General features: G+C 52.4%; 1 protein-coding gene across 1 annotated transcript; it reads left to right on the top strand.

The window, feature by feature from the left end:
• The first annotated feature begins 934 nt into the window (after positions 1–934).
• Positions 935–17,276, top strand: LOC100070143 (cytochrome P450 4F3-like). Its single transcript, XM_070246080.1, is given in 14 exon segments — positions 935–1,475; positions 5,643–5,671; positions 5,673–5,785; positions 7,128–7,181; positions 7,272–7,399; positions 9,239–9,360; positions 10,163–10,240; positions 10,242–10,431; positions 11,423–11,489; positions 11,639–11,768; positions 16,082–16,215; positions 16,312–16,376; positions 16,556–16,638; positions 17,020–17,276. Coding segments are annotated over 14 exon segments (1,569 nt in total). The 5' UTR covers positions 935–1,277; the 3' UTR covers positions 17,198–17,276.
• Positions 17,277–18,294: the final 1,018 nt, after the last annotated feature.

Genomic DNA, 18,294 nt, shown 5'->3' with positions numbered 1-18,294 from the left:
CTGGATGGAACCCTGAGCCCAGAGAGGGCCGGCACAGCCCACGGTCAGAGTGAGGACGGGCAGGACTCCACCCAGGCTCTCTCAGCTCTGCCCTCCGCTGTCTGCACCCAGTGCTTTCATGGCCCCCTGCAGCCTCATCCCCCACTCCTCCACGTGCCCTTGCCTGATGGGACTCCTTACCCCAGAGTCTGGTGTGGGTAACCCCCAGGAGGCCTGTGTCTTCGTTCCTACTCCCAGCACTCATGTCTCAACGCAGGCCCTGGGCTGCCTGGGGGCAGGTCTTGAACTCCTGCCAGGCTGTGCTGTCCTGGGGCCAGAGCCTCCCTCTCTCTGAGCTTCCTGATTCTGCATCGAGAAAGGGTGTATGATGCCCACCTGGCCCCTCACGTGGACAAGAGCCCAGGAGATGTGTGGGGACAAGGCTTGGCCTGGCCTTGCTCACCTGGCACCTGAACTCTCAATTGCAAACTTTTACCTCCCACACCCTGGACTGGGAAAGGCAGGGGCAGCTGTAAACTTGGGGCCCAGAGTCACCTTTGCCCGCCCCGCAACTTGCCCACTCCACCCCACAAGGAAGGTGCTCAGTCTTGAGGATCCAGCATCCACACTGTGTGACCCTGAGCTGGTTCATAAGCCCCTCTTGACAACACTGGCTCCCCTCCCCCACCTCCCCCTGGGCCTCCCGCCAGGTGGGGAGGAAGTAAGCAGACAGGTGGAGATAGGCTGGCCCAGCCTGGCCCTGCCAGCCTCCCCAGGTCAGGGCCCAGGGGCTGAGACTTCCCAGGAGCAGGGGAGAGAAGGCTGTGTGCAGCTGCAGACAGGAGGTGCTGGCTGGGGTCCAGGGAAGGAGGTGCCGGCTTGGAGTGGGGAGGGCACTGCCCATGGCAGGCTTGGCTCCAGGGAGCAAGCAGACCTGGACTTCCTGTAACTGGAGTCTCTGGTGGCCTCCCACTGATTCCCTTTGGGCCTTTCCTCCTTTGTCTCTCTTCCTCTTTATCTCTTCTCCTCTGTCTGTCTCTGTGTCTCTGTCTGTCTGTCTTTCTGTCTCTTTCTTCCTCTCCCTCTGGATTTCCACGGACCTCCTCCCCTCTCTGAGCCCTTCTCTGAGCCCCCCCTGCCCTGGCCCCAGCCCTCACCATTCCTGCCTCTCCCTGTCCTGTTCCTCACACCCTTAGTCCTTGCCCTCTTTATGAGCTGTCTGTCTCTGCCTAGAGCTCACCAATACTCGCTTTTGCTGAGCCCCAGGAGCTCGCCCTCCACCCTGTGTGCCCTGCAGGATGCCGCAGCTGAGCCTGTCCTGGCTGGGACTTGGGCCCGTGGCAGCCTCCCCGTGGCTGCTCCTGCTGCTGGTCGGGGCCTCCTGGCTCCTGGCCCGCATCCTGGCCTGGACCTACACCTTCTATGACATTGTTCACCGCCTGCAATGCTTCCCACAACCCCCCAAACGGAACTGGTTTTGGGGTCACCTGGGCCTGGTGAGTGTGGCAGCAGGAGGGGTCTGGGGCATCAGGGTGGGTAGACTTCCTGAGGGATTGGGAATGGGGCTCAGGATTGGGCTGGGGTCTAGGAGAGTAGAAGTGAGAGGGGGGCCCAGGCAGCCCCTCCTTGCTCACTCACTCGTTCCTCTGCTCTGCCATCCCACGCCTTTCCCATGTCCTTGTCCCCCACCCGAAGCCTGCTCTGGATCCATCAGTGCAGCTCTGAGGGGCTCCCACGTCCTTGTCCCCCACCCCAAGCCTGCTCTGGATCCATCAGTGCAGCTCTGAGGGGCTCCCAGGGCGGGCTGCACAGAGCGAGACCCCTGGCATTCCCAGTCTCCACCGCTGAGCTAGAGATGGCCTTGGGGGCACTGTCCAGGGTCCACTCTGCCTGGCCCGTTTCCTTGAGTCTGCTCACGCTGGGCTGCAGTTTCCCCACAGGAATTAGATATGGCCTCCCCACCTCCACCCACTGGGCAGAGCTCCACATCCCTTCCTCTCATCTGACTCTCCCCTCCAAGATGTCCCAATGGGCCCCATTGTCCAACCTGGAGGAACTAGGCCACTCATTTCCCTTTCAGAGGCCTGTTCCACTGCCTGCCCACACCCAGGCCTTCAGCTTTCACTTGGCCCTGCTCATGCTTAATTAAACATTAATTGTCCAAGTACTTGTTATCTATCTCCACCTCTATGGCAGCTTTGGGAGCAGTCATGGCAGGGTCAGCCCAGGGGCGGGTGGACAGCGGCTACTCACAGGAAGTGTTGATGACCTGGCTGGAGAAACTGCCTTCGCCCCTCTCCTTCACAGCCACAGAGCTGACTGCCCACTCCTCCCATCCCCTGGACCAGCTGAGGGATGAGTGCAGCTTTCCTTCCCTTCCCGGGGCAAGAGCTGCATCTCAGGTGAGCACTTCCTGTGATTTCACTGTTCTCGTGACAAAGTTCAGAATGGGGATGTTCCAAACTCATCGTGAGGCATTCCTGGGGTTCTGTGTCTTGGGATGTTCTCTGGGCTCTGGGGGCAGCGGGAATGCTGTGATTCCTGCTGTTCTGCCTTCTGCTCTGAGGGCTCAGCTATGGGGGCTGGTCATGGACACTCTTCCCACCTCCAGCCCCTCTCCCTGTGTTACCTTGGCTGAGTGACTATTCCTCTCTGGGTCAATTCGCTGAAGTGCTTTGAGTGTTTGCCTCAGCATCCATGGGAGCAGGGAGGGGTCAGAGGTGAAAAGTTCAACTGCCTGGAGCATCGGGGGTATTTGTCAGGCTTGGGAATCCTGAAGGACTGGAGAGGACACTTTACCAGGAGCCAACCCTCCACTAGTTCCCATTTTAGAGGATATGGTCTCAGTTTTTTCACTTGTAAAATGCACTATTTATGTGTGTGTCCACCATTCAAAAGAGACAGTCAGGAGGCAAGGTAAGAAACAGAGACAGACAGGACCCACTGTGAGAGACAGAGAGACAGACAGGATGCACTGTGAGAGACAGAGGGGCAGACAGAATGCACTGTGAGAGATAGAAAGAGACATGATGCACTATGAGAGACAGAGAGACAGGATGCACTGTGAGCGATAGAGAGACAGACAGGATGCACTGTGAGAGATAGAGGGACAGACAGGACACACCGTGAGAGATAGAAAGAGACATGATGCACAGTGAGAGCTAGAGAGACAGACAGGACGCACTGTGAGAGAGAGAAAGACAGACAGGACACACTGTGAGAGCTAGAGAGACAAAGGATGCACTGTGAGAGCTAGAGAGACAGACAGGAGGCACTGTGAGAGATAGAGGGACACACAGGATGCACAGTGAGAGATAGAGAGACAGACAGAATGCACAGTGAGAGATGGAGAGACAGACACCACACTCTGAGAGATAGCGGGACAGGCGCGAAGCTGTGTGCACAGAGCCTGGCCATCAGAAGAGGTGGGAGCTGCCCTCTGACTGATGCGCAGGGTTGACATGTGTTCTCTGGGGTCTGCCAGGCCTGCTACATCCTTTGTCTGCAAACCCATCACCACTGGGGCAACCAGAGACCCCCTAGACACGTCAGGACTTTAAAAGGATGTGAGAATGAGCCCCTGGGTCTTCCTGAGTCCACCCTCCTGCCCACCAACCTCCCCCTTGAGCACCTCCCCCTGTGGCTGCCCCGTGGCTGCAACCCCTCCAAGGATGAGGGAAATCCGTCTTCTGGAGCCAAGGTCGGACTCTATGTGTAGAGCGTGTCTTCTCCCTGTGCCCTGGGTTGCACCCTTGGGACTTGGAGAGGCCTCAGGGACCTTCCTGCCCTGAGAGGAAAGGAGCAGGAGGAAGCAGGGATTCCTCCATCCCTGCAGAATCTGGACACAGCAAAGGCGGCAGGGGGAGAGGCCGTGGCTGCTTCTGGGGAGTGACGGCCCCTCCTTGCTTGCAGGTCACCCCCACTGAGCAAGGCATGAGAGTCGTAACTCAGCTGGTGGCCAACTACCCCCAGGGGTTTGTGACCTGGCTGGGCCCCATCATGCCTGCTGTCTTTCTATGCCACCCTGACATGGTCCGGACTGTCCTCAGTGCCTCAGGTACCCATGCAGAGCTTGTGGTGGTGGCGCCGTGGCACAACCGAGGGCTTCTAGCTGCTCCCTCCAAGCTTCTGTGCAGCCCCTTCAGGACCCCGGCCCTCTGACCCTCCGCCACTCAGTCATCTTCCTCTTTCCTTCCTGTTTTCACCAACCTGCATCTCACTGCTCCTCCCTCCACTGCTGTTTGCCCCCTGCCCTGCTGTCCTGGGCACCCCTGGGTCCCCAAGAGTCCTGAATCCAAGGCCTTGTTCTAGGGGAATCCCCAATTGTAGAAGACAGGTCTAGGCAGAGAGATCCCCGACCTCGAGTGGTGAGGAATGGGCTGGAGGGCGAGGAGTGAGGCAGCCCAGAGGAGAAGCAAGGTCTCTGCTGGGTCAGGCTGGAAGGCTTCCTGGAGCAGGGGCTTCTGTAACTGGGTCTGAAACAATGAGCAGAAATTTTCTAAAGCAGAGGGCAGAGGGGTACAGTGGGCAAGATAGCATCTGAGGCCCACTGCCAGGCCTGGCCTCGGCCCCGCCCACCCCCAGGCCAGAGCTTGAGCGTTTGAGGCTGGTGCAGAATCTGGGCTGCTATTTTCATGATGTCCACCTTTGATGGGTTGATTCCTTCTACTCCCTCCTGTGGCTTGTCCTGTTCAAGCTCATGGCCCTCCTGCTCCAGGCCCCAGGAATCGCCCCAAGCAGACCCCACCCCAGCCAGGCTCCCTTCTGCTGCCCCGCTGCCTTTCTCACTTCCAGATGGACCAGGCTGAACAGGGGAACAGGCAGCAGCCGACAGGGACCTTGGCTCCAATACCAAAAGGCTGGGTGACTCTAGGCAGGTCCCCAGCTCTCTCTGGCTGCCAGGGTCTCTTTCAGCTGTGAGTGGTAGAATGTCTACCCTGTATGGTCTAAGCAAAGAAAGGGAGCTGACTGACTGTTCAGGCCAAGGATCTTGTCTTCAGGCGTGGCTGGATCCAGGTCTCAGACAGTGTCATCAGGAGTCGGTCTTCGTCTGATAGTTCTGTGTCCCTCTGTGATGGCTTCACTCTCACGCTGGTCAAGATGAATCCCAGAAGCCCAGCTCCCATGGAAACACAAGCTTATTCCCAACAGTTCCAGGAAGAGCTGCAGGACTCACTTTAGTTTGCCTGCTTAGGTCACAGGACCAGTTCCTCATGCAGTCACTGTGACTCCGATTGCCTGGATCGGCAGGCATAGGGTTCTCAGAGCTATTGTTCTGGGGTTCAAGGCAGTTTGATGGGTAAGAACTCAGGCCCTGGATTCAGACAGACCTGGGCTCAGGTCTCAGGCACACCACTTACGACCTGGAAGGCTGTGGGCAAGTGACTTCATATTGTTCAGAGCCTCAGTCTCCTTATCTGGAAAATGGGGATAGTAGAGAAGTCAGGTGAACACGGATTTGGGATTCAAATGGGGAAGTACCCTTTGTGTCCCTGTAACTGAGGGACTTCAGCTGTCATGTATGGAAGGTGTGGGGAGGAATCCCAGGAGGAGGATGAGCCGTTGGGTGGGATTCACGGGGCTCAGGTCTGGGTCTCTGCCCTGCAGGTCCTTCCCTCTGGCCACCTGGAAGGGTGGTTCTGTTCCTCTTTGTTCCTCTCCAGATTCAGAGCTTGGAGGAAGGTCTCCTGTACACAGGGCCTGGCGAGGACCTATGGGGACGTGTGCTGCTGGTGGGTGGGGCCCTGGCATGTGGTCATCTGCATCTTCCACCCCACCTGCATCAAGCTGGTGCTCTTTGCTCCAGGTAGACATCCTGCTGACCACAGCTTGCCTGCTGCTGAGGTCTCTGTGCTGCCTCCAGCTGGGCAGGTGACCTGGTGCAGACAGGAGGGGTTGTGGTGGAGAGGACACTACCTCTGTCTTACCTGGATCCTCACTTGCATGACCCCTGGTCGTGTCTGCTCACGCCGAGGCTGTGTCTGTGTGATGTCTGCTGTATGGCCATGTCTAGTCACATTTGCGTTTCCACCTGGGTCCTAGTAACAGCTGGTGCATGTTACACTTTGTTACGGCTGGTGTATGTTACACTTGTTTACACAGTTACACCTGGTATGTGTTACACTTGGTTACAGCTGGTCTATGTTACCCTTGGTTACACTCGGTATATGTTACACTTGGTTACACAGTTACAGCTGGTGTATGTTACACTTGATTACACCTGGTATGTGTTACACTTGGTCACAGCTGATCTACGCTACCCTTGGTTACACCTGGTGTATGTTACACTTGGTTATGGCTGGTATATGTTACACTTGGTTACAGTGGGTATATGCTTACTCCTCGGATCAAATGGTGATGGTCTCAGTCATGTCTGGGGCTCGGCTGTGGCCAAGGACATTCGAGGTGTGTTGCAGTCTGTCTGGTCTTGTCTGTTGCCACCTGAGATTGTTTGGTTCTCCTGCTGGTCAGGTCTGGGCCACATTTGGGGTTTGTCTGAGGTCTGGGACCTCGGTCCTTCTGAGAAATGCCTGAGACCTTGTGTGAGTCTTGTCTGAGGCAGGTCTTAGCATATTTCTGGGTCATGTCTGGTCCACGTCTGTAACATTAATGGGACTGCATTTCAGTCCTATCTGTGAGATACACTGAGGTTATCTTCAGGTCCATGTCAGAGCATGTTGTGTGATGTGAGGGTATGTCATGCATGTTGTTTCATGTCAGGACATGTTAGTGCATGATGGGGCCATGTCAGATGTCCCAGGAGATCTGAGAGAGTGTTGGGTAGACACAGTGTCCTAGGTCCCTGTGAAGGCATTTTGTAGAGTGCTGGGCTGTGCTCGGGTGTTTAGAACATGTTGGACCCCTTAGGAGCCATGCCGAGCCATGCTGGAGTGTGTTGTGCCATGTTGGGGTGCATCTAAGCACGTAGGGGTGTGTCTGTGGGCTCTGCCTTTGCTCTACTCTGTGCTGCAGCCTAGTCTTGGCCCCCTTTGCCTCGCCGCTCCTCCCAGCTTTGTCTGCCCTTGCCCCACTCCTGCTATGCTGCTCCTGGAGGGGGAGAGCAGACCCCTGGCTGGGGCTCCACCTTGCCTCAAAAGTCCCTCCCCTCCCCCTCTCCATGGCCCCTGATGGCTTATCTCTCATGTCAGCTGCCATCACACCCAAAGACATGATCTTCTCCAGATTCCTGAAGCCCTGGCTGGGTGAGTAACTGCGTGTGAGGGGATTGGGGACAACCTTGGGGGCCAGTGGAAGGCCCTCCCTTGCTCACTCTCTGTGGCTGCCCCTACCAGGGGATGGGCTCCTGCTGAGTGGTGGTGACAAGTGGAGCAGGCACCGCCGCTTGCTGACACCCGCCTTCCACTTCAACATCCTGAAGTCCTACGTGAGGATTTTCAATGACAGTGTGAACATCATGCATGTGAGTCTCTTGAACCCAAGGTCCTACCTGGAGCCTCGGGGGCCATGGGGGCTCAGAGGCATCTTGTCTGGAATTCTGGCTCTTCTGGGTAGCTTTGGGGCCATTGCTTCTCCTTTCTGAGCCTCGGTTTCCTCAGCTGTAAACTGGGGATAATGAGCCTCACGTTGCAGGGTGGTCAACATGATGTAATGGACTCACGTCCCTGGCACATAGTAGGTGCTCATGTGCTAGTTTCTATGTTTCCCTCTCAGAAGCCTTGGAATCCTGAGACACTGTTGATGATAGTGATGAATATTGCATGTTGAGTCCTGAATATGGAGTAACAAACCACCTATCAATATATAAGGTTTTATTATTGCTAACAAGTCTACGAGTCAGTGAGCTTGTTCTTCTGGATGTGGATGGGGTCACTCACGTATCCGTGATCAGCTGTGGGTCAGGTGCTTTGCTGTTCTGGGCTGAGTCCTCTCATGTGTTTGGGGCTTGGTTGGCTGCAGGCTGGTCTACGATGCTCTCAGCTGGGACAATCCTCTCATGTGGTTCCCTCCCTCCAGAAAGCATTTCAGGCTGTTCACATGGCAGAGGCCGGGTTCCAAGAGGCTGAGAGGAAGCTGCAATGCCTATTGAACTCTAGATTTAGGATGATCACTCATCGTTCTTATCACATTGGCTGAAGCAAGTCAAGAATGAAAGGGTGGTGAACTGGGCTCCTCCTGCTCATGGAAGTTCATAGTCATGTTGCAAAGGGTGGTTGTAGGGAGGTGAAGCATTGGAGGTGGGGGTTTTGTGAAGTGCCTGGGACTTTTCCATACTTGCAAGCTGACAAGTAAGCTCATTACTGTTTTGTGGATCCTGCCAGAAGACACGAGACTCCTGAATCACAGACAACGGACAGTTTACTCTTACTTTACAACTCATGGCTCAGCAAGTGGCGTGTGCCTATTGTTAGTTTGCACTCTTTCTCCAAATCACCAAATCCCATGAGGATGGCGCAGGTGGGCTTCCATGGATGCCTGCTCATGCAGTAGGTTTTAATGCACAAGAGGAGTACTAGATTTAGGGACAGTGTGAGTTTCATAGCAAGTGGAAGCAAGCCTGATATTTGCCCAGGGGGAGACATTTCCTCTTCCCTCCACATTGTTTGCTGCACACACAACTCTGAGAAATGGCCCAGGTAAAGAACATCAGGGCCTTGTGTTTTTGGCATACCCAGCAAGAATGTGCAGGGTGCTCAGGGCCCATGGAGGACTACCGCTACCAACATAGGGGACAGTCTCCTAGACAATTTATAACAATAAGATGATGAAAGCTAGCATTTATTGAGCACATTCTATATGCCAGAGGTTACATGGCAATTCCATGATGTGTGCTGTCTAATTTAATTTTCACGGCCCTGTGAGGTGGAGATTCTTTTTCCCCATTGCAGATGGTGAAACTGATGCTGAGAGAGGTTAGGGAGTTGCTCGAGTTCACACAGACGGCAAGTGAGCTAACAAGTGGAGCTGGGATTCCAACCTGGTTTGTCTGACAACAAAGCATGTTATCAGACCTGTCACTGAGGATTTGACAAGTGGAGCCCAGAGGAAGGCAGTGAGCTGGCCAAGGGCACACAGAGTGTAGCAGGCAGAGCCAGGACTGGAACACAGGTCTCCTGACCCCCAGCTGTGGGGTCTTCATGTCCTCACAGTAACAGTGTCTACTAGCACTCATGCCTGGTCCTCCAGGGGACAGGTGCCTGGGGCCAAGAGGCCGGGTCAGGGGAGCCCATCCTGGTGTTGGGTTGGGGCGGGGCTCAGGGGAGGCCCATCCCAGCCCCACCTCTGCCCCTTCTGTGTCCAGGCCAAGTGGAAGTGCCTGGCCTCAGAGGGCAGTGCCCATCTGGACATGTTTGAGCACATCAGCCTCATGACCCTCGACAGTCTGCAGAAATGTGTCTTCAGTTTCGACAGCAACTGCGAGGAGTGAGTCCTTGCCCAGGGCCTGGGAACATGGGCCATAGATGCAAGAGAATAGATGGAGGGAGGACTGACCCCGACAATCAGAAGGGCCTTCCTGGGTGAGAAGGGTCCAAGCTGGACACCAAAGTGCAGGAAAGGGAAAAAACAGAGAGCAATCCTTTTGGGTAGGTAGAAATGTTTGATACAGGACTGGAGGCTAGGATGAGCAGAGCGTGTGCAACAATGAGGAGATGCCTGGGAAGCGAGGTTGGAGGTGTAGGCTGGGGTAGATCTTAATGACATTCAAAAGCCAAGCAAACGGCTATGAACTTGATCCTGAGGTTTCCAGGGAGCCATGGAAGGTGTTTGAGCTGATGAGGGTCATGGTCAAAGCTGAGCTTGGACGTCTGACTCTAGAGAAGACAGACTGTCATGTAGACACATGTGGTGTTGACACTGGATGCATGGACACTCAGGAGGGTCTAGGTCCATTGTCAGTTGGAAGAGGACAAGGTCTGAGCTGTGTGGACAGCTTTGGAAGGAGAAGGGCAGATACTGGTAGGAGAGAGAGGAGAGAAGCGTGATGTCTCAGCTGTGCCCTGGGCACCTGGCACATGGAGGCAGCTCACAGAGACTAGGAAGCAGGGAGAGAAGAAAGACTGGAGAGCCATGTCTCCTGGATCATCCCCACCATCCATCTGTGGGGCCATCTGTTTCAGGAGACTCAGTTTCCCCATGGGTGGTAGGGCCTGGTTTCTGGTGAGAGGTGCTTCCTGGGCTTCAGGTGAGCTAAGTCGTTGCCTCTCTTCATGCCCGCATCCTGCAGGAAGTCTAGTGAATATATTTCTTCCATCTTGGAGCTCAGTGCCCTTGTGACAAAGCGGAATGTGCAGATCTTCCTGTATGGACTCCCTGTACCACCTCACCCCTGACGGACGGTGCTTCCGTAGGGCCTGTCGCCTGGTGCACGACTTCACAGATGCCATCATCCAGGAGTGGCATTGCACCCTCCCCGATCAGGGTCTTGATGACCTCCTCAAGACCAAAGCTAAGGTCAAGACTTTGGACTTCATCGATGTGCTCCTGCTGGCCAAGGTGGGCTTCTCTGGGACCTGAATTCACGAGGGACGATGGACCTTGATTTCAAATGTCAGATAGGCGAACTTGGACTTGATCCAGAGGGCAGTGAGGAGGCATGGAAGGTGCTTGAGGAAGGGAGGGATGGGTCAGGAGTATGTTTTAGAGATGACTGTGTGGAATGCAGGCTCCGGGGGACTGCTGAGTCTGAAACTGATGCTGGGCAGGGCCTGGGACTTTACTTAATACATTAGTCATATATAGATAGACATATAACTAACTTATTAAGTCTAATATATATATATTAGACTACACATATATATACCTCAGAAGCCTGGGTCAGAGCAGCCCACGAATTGCCCACAGCAGTAACAGTAGCCAGAGAAGAAGTGTGGCTGTGGTTCCCCATTCCCAAGTTCCTCTGAGGGTGGCATGATGCTTTTGCCTGTGCGTGCCACCATGCTTGCATCATGAGAGAGGTGTCCCCACAGTATGAACCTTGGAACTTACGAGGGCTGACTCATCTGTCCTTTCTTCCTTATGGTGAGAGAGACAAGGAGAGGAGGAGAAACGGGATGTTCTGGAATAGAAGCAGATCTTCAGTGAGAAGGCAAATTTTGTAGGTTCTGTAGAGTTATCTCCAGGGGAGATAAGGAATCTCCCAGAATGTGAGCAAATGGCTCTGGAGCGATGGTCAATCTCTAACTTCCAAAGCAAGTTGCCAGTCAATCATCCTGCAGCCTGGGTTGCCAATAAATTTTTCTCAGAAACCCCTCATCACGTAGGACAATGGAAATGTTCATGGATCATCAATTTGCCCCACCAGGGACAAGAGAGGAGGCGAGGATGCCAAGGAGGAGGCCTGCAGGGTAGGGCCTCTGGGGATAGGGACCAAGGGAGGTCCAGGAGTGCAGGGTTGGCTTGGGGTCCTGGGTGGATGATGGAGCTTCAGAGATTGCCTCAGGGCCCCTAGGAACTGGTGATGTGGGGGGTCTTGCTTTCTCTCCAGGATGAAGACGGGAAGGAACTGTCAGATGAGGACATCCGAGCTGAAGCTGAAAGCTTTATGTTTGCGGGTGAGAATACAGAAGTGGAAGGGGTCTCTCTATTCCAGGGATTTGGTTGGTGGACCCTGGACCAGCCCATAGTCCCCCATCCTCCCTGAGGGCATTAATCAGGGTGCTGAAGCCGCCCAGAGACCCAAAGCTGTCTGGCTGCCTCTCAGGACATGACACCACAGCCAGCGGCCTCTCCTGGGTCCTGTACAACCTCACGAGGCACCCAGAGCACCAGGAGTGCTGCCGGCAGGAGGTGCGAGAGCTCCTGAGGGACCGCGAGCCTAAAGAGATTGAGTGGTGAGTGCAGGTGCACATGGTCTGTTCCTGAAACCCTCTCCTTGGCTCTGCTCCCCAGCTGGGAGTGGGAAGGTCTTATCATCCATTCTGTGATTTTTGCTTAGTGGGAATAGGAGCAGAGCCCAGAGGTGGGGTCAGGTACCCAACGCGGGTCGTTAAGGACAGGGAAAAGCCTTCTGAGTAGAAGATCTGGGTGGCTGAGTGAACTAGTGACAATGTGTGAGGGCAGATCATGCCCCTCAGGACATGTTCAGAGAGTGAACCTCCTTTCTGCTCCCTTACTTTTCTCTCTCAAATCACATTCTTTCAAACATCTGCACCACCTGGATGTTTGCTGGGCTCCTAACTCCTATCATATTGTTCAGTCCAGGGTTCACAGGGGACACCTGAGGATTGAAGTCACTCAACTCTTGCCCACGAACACCTCCACCTTCATCCATCCAGTCCCCTTTAGGCAAACACTGCCACACTGCCTGCCCATCCCCAATTCTGTGCCATCCCCAACTCTTCCCAGCCCTATCCTGTGTCCTGGAGACCTGGGAAGCACCCAGGCCTGGCCTGTGCCTTCCAGGAGCTCCCAGCCTGGAGGGGGATCGTCCCAGGTCAGGACACTCCCAGTCCACATGGGCAGGGCCTGTGTTCAGAGCAGGACAGGCAAGACTGAGGGTGTAGAGAGTTCTCAGCTGAGACCTTGAATGCTGATCAGTAGACATTTGGGTGTAGTTGTGTGCGGTTCTCTCAAGAAGATAGAGTGGGGAAAATTGAAGGGGAGGGAAGGTAGCAGAGAGGGAAAGATAAAGAGAGACAAAGAGGAGGAGAGAGGGATAGAAGGGAGGAGGGGGAAGGAGAGAGAGAGAAAGGAGAGGGAAGGAGGGAGCAAGAGAGGGAGAGAGAGAGTGGGGGATGGAGGGACAAAGGAAGGGAAGGAGACGGGAAGGGTGGGAGAAAGAGCGAGAGAGACTAACTCATGGTGAGATGATGAGGCTGGGAGATGGCAGGAGAGGCTGGTTGTGGAAGACTTTAGTGAAATGTTAAGGGCTCAATTTTTAACTCAAAGGCAATGGGGAACCAAGGAAAGTGTTTGAGCAGGAGGAGGACAGGTGAGATCTGGGTAGCAGAGAGAGATTTCTAGGGCTAGGGGGGCCTACTGGAGAGGACAAGCTGTAGGATCGGGCCCAGGGAGGAGATCCGAGGCCTGAGCCAGGCCAGGGGCTGGGGGATGGTGAGGAGACGTTGGACTGGACAGGCGTTTTGGAGGAAGTGTTCACTCCAAGTCCTGCTCAGCACAGCGGTCCTGTGAGGTAGGGAAATACTTTTATTCTTTTTAATCCAAGACGTAACCAAAATTATGCACTTGGTAAAAAAGAAGAGTGCAAAAGAGTTTATAATAAAAATGAACTTCCTTCTTTATCCACACCCTGGCAACAACTCCCGTCAAGAATTTCCTGTACCTCCTTTTAGAAGACATCTATCCTTATTTCCACGTTTATATGATTCCTCTCTTTCTGTCTCTGTCCAGGTGGGAGTTCAGGACTGCACATTGAAAGTGTAACTTTGAACTCTCTACGTTTTTACAAAAAATGAGTTTTGGAAAAGTAGTTTTGAATGAGATAAACGATGATGAGAACAAGTTCTTATGGCACTAAACGAGACATTACAGAGAAGACTAGTGTTATCCTTGACACCGTAAGTTTGGTTAACATCCATCACCACACACAGTTACAAACTTTTCTTTCTTGTCATGAGAACTTTCAAGATCTACTCTCTCAGTAGCTTTCAAATATGTAATACAGTATTGTTAACTAAACTCACGTGTTGCACCTTACATCTATTTGGGTACTTTTGGCTAATTTTCATAAAGTCAAACTTGTCAGAATTTTCTTTTGCAGACATTCCCTCCATGCGTACCCTAGGGTTCTGTGGGCTTCCTTTACCAGATGTGAAGTTTTCACTTATTCACGTGTCTGTCTCTGAGCTCTCTATTCTGTTCCATGGGTCTATTTTCCCATCATTGAAGAGGTGCCACACTGTTTTTTTTCAGTACTGCCTGTTTGTGATAGGTCTTAATATCTGGTAGAGTTCCTTCTCTTTCATCTTTCAATTTTAAATTGACCCAGCTCTTCATGACCTTTTATTCTTCTAGAAGAAAACTTTTAGAGTACGTTTACCAAGTTTCTGAAAAGGTCAGGTGGATTTTCATTTGAATTGGATATACTCTGCTGGTTGACGTGAATGTATGATTGGCCTGTGGAAAACGGATTATTGCACAATATTAACACACACTATCCCAGAGTGTGGAATGGATATCCATTTCTGGATATTCAAAATATCTTTAGTCACCTAATAGAGTCGAACGTTTTTGCATAGAGATTTTTTGCATATTTTGTTACTATAACCCTTAGAATCTTTTGTTGCTACAGTGAATCATATCTTCTATTTGGACTGAGAGAAGTTTATAAATTCATTTGGAATATACAGATTTCATTTCATCGCTGTTTAATTCAGATTTTATATTATTATTATTATTATTATTATTATTATTATCATCTTTTCTTTTATCTTTTCTAACTGGTTGTTATTTCTACATAGAAAAGCCAATCATTTATGTATATAAATTTTGTGCCTACTGAACAGAGTAAATGCCAAATAGTGAGTCTTGTGTCAGTAGGAAAAATCACGATCATTTAATTAAAGCTCTTGGAACAACTGGGAAGCTACCTGGAAAACAGTTAATTCAACCTGCTTCTCACATCTCATAACAAGATAAGATACAGATGAATCAAAGATTGAAAATAAACAATAAAAGAGTCTAAAAGCTCCAGAGGAAACCATGGAAAATTGTTTTATAGTTCCAGGGTGGGGCAGGTGCTATTTTTTATTTCTGGTGAGTGAGATCCGCTCTGAGCTAGCATCTCTTGCCAATCTTCCTCTTTTTTTGCTTGAGGAAGATTAGCCCTGAGATAACCTCTGTGCCAGTCTTCATCTATTTTGTATGTGGCGTGCTGCCACAGCATGGCTTGACAAGTAGTGTAGGTCCCCGCCAAGGATCCTGGCCTCCGTCCCAGGGCTGCCAAAGTAGAGGAGGCTGGACTTAACCACTATGCCCTGGGGCTGGCCCAGGAAGGCCGTATTTTTGACACAAATCCCAGGAGACAGACACGAAGAGATTGATATATTGTTAAATGAAAAAGATACAGAGCAGTGTATAATATATAGTATGCTACTATATAATTATCTTTAACTTTTTATTGAGATTATGATAGTTTACAACCTGACTATGTAATTTTTTTAAATATATTTTATTTTTTCCTTTTTTCTCCTCAAAGCCCCCCAGTACATAGTTGTATATTTCTCGTTGTGTGTTCTTCTAGTTGTGGTATGTGGGACACTGCCTCAGCGTGGTCTGACGAGCAGTGCCATGTCCGCGCCCAGGATTCGAACCAACGAAACACTGGGCTGCCTGCAGCGGAGCGTGCGAACTTAACCACTCGGCCACGGGGCCAGCCCCTCGACTATGTAATTTTTTAAGATGCAAAAATCGCAACTCTAGAAGGATACATAAAAAAATAATCTCAGCAAACTGTGAGGAGTGTAATGAGTGGTGTTGGGCCATAGGGACGGTATGTTGTAGTTTTCCAATGTAGAACCAGTTAACTGTATCAGCTATTAAAAATTCAAATCACAGCACAACAAGAAAGGGGTTGAAGAAAAAGAATTCAGCCCCCTTACCGAATTTTCACTGTTTATAAAATTTTCCAGTGGATTCTCTTCTGTTTTCTAAGCATAAAATCACTCTCTGACAAAAATGACACAATTACCCCCACATTTCAAACCGCATTACATCCTTTTTTCCCTTGTCTAATTGCATTAGCTTGTATCTCTAGTACGATGATAAATAAGAGGAAAACATTGGATCTGCTTCTGTTGCTTCTTTCTTACTTATCTGCCTTTGATTTTGGTCTCTTGCCGTAGAGAATATTTTATTTTTATGCCAATTTGTAAACCTTTTCATGGTTGACATTTGGATGCTGTGTTTTGCTCAGAAAAGCTTTTAAAAATATCTGACTAAATTTTCTCTGTCTGGCACTGTGTAATATTGCTTTTCTTTCTTTTATTTTCAAACCACTGTATTGAGGTATGGGTAATATACAAAAAGCTGTACACATTTAATGTGCACAACTTAGTGAGTTTGGAGATGTGTGATCCATCTGGAAATTTTTGTTGTTGTAGGGACAGAGGGTCTACCTGGGCAGGAGGAGGGCTGGGGGGTCTCTGTCTTGGCTCTCTGGATAATTGTTCGGGGGTTTCCTTAGGGACGGCCTGGCCCAGTTGCCCTTCCTGACCATGAGCATCAAGGAGAGTCTGTGGTTACATCCCCCCGCCGTGAGCATTTCCCGATGCTGCACCCAGGACATTGTGCTCCCAGATGGCCGGGTCATCCCCAAAGGTGCCCTCAACGTCAAGGGGATGAGCATCTGGGCAGGAAGAGGGGCCGGTCTGCCAGGAGGGGACCTCTTTCTGACCGGCCCTTTCTCTCCCACAGGTATTATCTGCCTCATCAGTATTTTCGGGACCCACCAGAACCCATCCGTGTGGCCAGACCCTGAGGTGCTGCCTCCCCCAACACTCATCCTTGCCTGCTCCTCTAAGGGGACTCAGGGGAGGGCGCAGTGTTCTGACCTGGCAAATCAGACATCACCTCCCCCCATCATACATACGTCTGACTCTCCAAGGCTGGCGGTCCCGGGAGACCCCACCCAGCAGCCCTGTTTTGGCCTCGCCCCCAGGTCTATAATCCCTTTCGCTTCGACCCAGAAAACACCAAGGAGAGGTCACCTCTGGCCTTTATTCCCTCCTCAGCGGGGCCCAGGTGAGGGTGGCAGGCATCTGAGGTGGGGATGTGTTGATGGGGGCGGGGGTCTGGGACTGAGATCCCAACATGACTGTGAGGGCGGGAAAAGGGGAAAACTGAAGATGGTCAGAGTTCCAACTCTCCTTCCCTGCCGCCCAGGAGGTTATGGGTAATGGTCTGGGGCCTGGGGTCCGCGGTGTGCTCAGAGCCCCTGCCCCCTGTCTGTTGGTCTGAGCTCGGGCTGAGGTGTGGGCCAGGCCCAGGGGATGTGCAAGCCCTCGTGGGGGGTCCAGGCTTCTCTCTGCCTTCTGGTGGGGATGGGGTTCCCAGGACAGGTTCCGGCGCAATGGTGCGGGGATGAGGGTCCGGGCGCCGTCGAGCCCTGACTCCTGCCCATAGGAACTGCATCGGGCAGACGTTCGCCATGACGGAGATGAAGGTGGTCCTCGTGCTCACGCTGCTGCGCTTCCGCGTCCTGCCGGCCGGGGAGGAGCCACGCTGGAAGCCGGAGCTGATCCTGCGCGCCGAGGGCGGACTGTGGCTGCGGGTGGAGCCACTGAGCGCGGGCCCCCAGTGACCCACGGCCTCCCGACCCAGGATCCACCCCGACCCCACACCTCACTGTGCAGATTCCCAGGAATAAATCTGTGCTGTCACCTCTGCCCCAGCCTATCGGGAGCCAGCAGGGGGCGGTGGTGGCTGCGGAGGATGGGGAGGGGACGTGGTGGGTGGAGGCGGGGCCGGTGTCTCTGAGTCCAACATCCTGCCTGCCTCTCCCGCCGACCACAGGGCCCCACGCCGCTCGAGGGTTCTTCTAGAAACCAACGAGGGAGTTCATCCTGTGGGCAGTAGGGAGCTGTGGGAGGTGTCTGAGCAGGATGGGGCCAGGGTGGTGGACGGACGTAAGGGGCACATTTGAGGCTCTGAGCCAGGGAGGAGAACCTGTTCTCTGAGCACTCTGACCTCGGTTCCATCTCCTAATATACCCAATCTTTCCTCACCTCAGAATCCTTCACTATGTATCTCTGGTTACTGTGTTGACTTGAACATGACAAGCCGGATGCTTTATAGTGTGTTGTGTTGTCTGTCCCTGTTGCAGTGTCTGCTGTTTTTGCTGGTTTTCACTCCTAGGGTCAGTGTTCTTGTGTGCCTGGTTACCACTGCCTGGGTAGTGGCTGCCATATTTGAAATAATATCCATCAAATTTGAAGAAGGCAGCTTTCTCTAGGAGGAATCCTAGGAGGCCTACTGGGTGAGGATGAAGTTCAATGAAGTTCAAGGCTCGTGGTGCCCAAGGCCACCAGGTAGATTAAAGTCAAGGCGAAGTGACACTTGCAGGCTCCTCCTCTTCCATTTGCTGTCACACTGAGGGTGGAGCTTTGTGAGGTCTCCACCAACGTGAGGAGCGTTCCCCTCCTGGCCTCTCCCTGGGCTCTGCCTTTTCTCTCCCCACTATGAGGACGTCCAAACAGGGATTCACATTTTCTTGCCTGGAGAAATGCCTCCAGGGTGATAAAATGAATAATGTTCATTTTATCTCTGGGTTTCTGTTCTCATTTGAGTAGTGTCTTCCTAATTCTTTACTGTCTTTTCAGGTCGTTATTCATTTAAGAAACTGGGAAGGTATCCAGCTTTGAGAGTTGTTTTTAGAAACCTGAAAGTTTAATCCAAGTA

Source organism: Equus caballus, chromosome 21, assembly GCF_041296265.1.
Source record: "Equus caballus isolate H_3958 breed thoroughbred chromosome 21, TB-T2T, whole genome shotgun sequence".
Lineage (NCBI taxonomy): Eukaryota > Metazoa > Chordata > Mammalia > Perissodactyla > Equidae > Equus > Equus caballus.
Note: the sequence above shows the minus strand (reverse complement) of the source record. Positions and strands in the feature narration are given on the sequence as shown.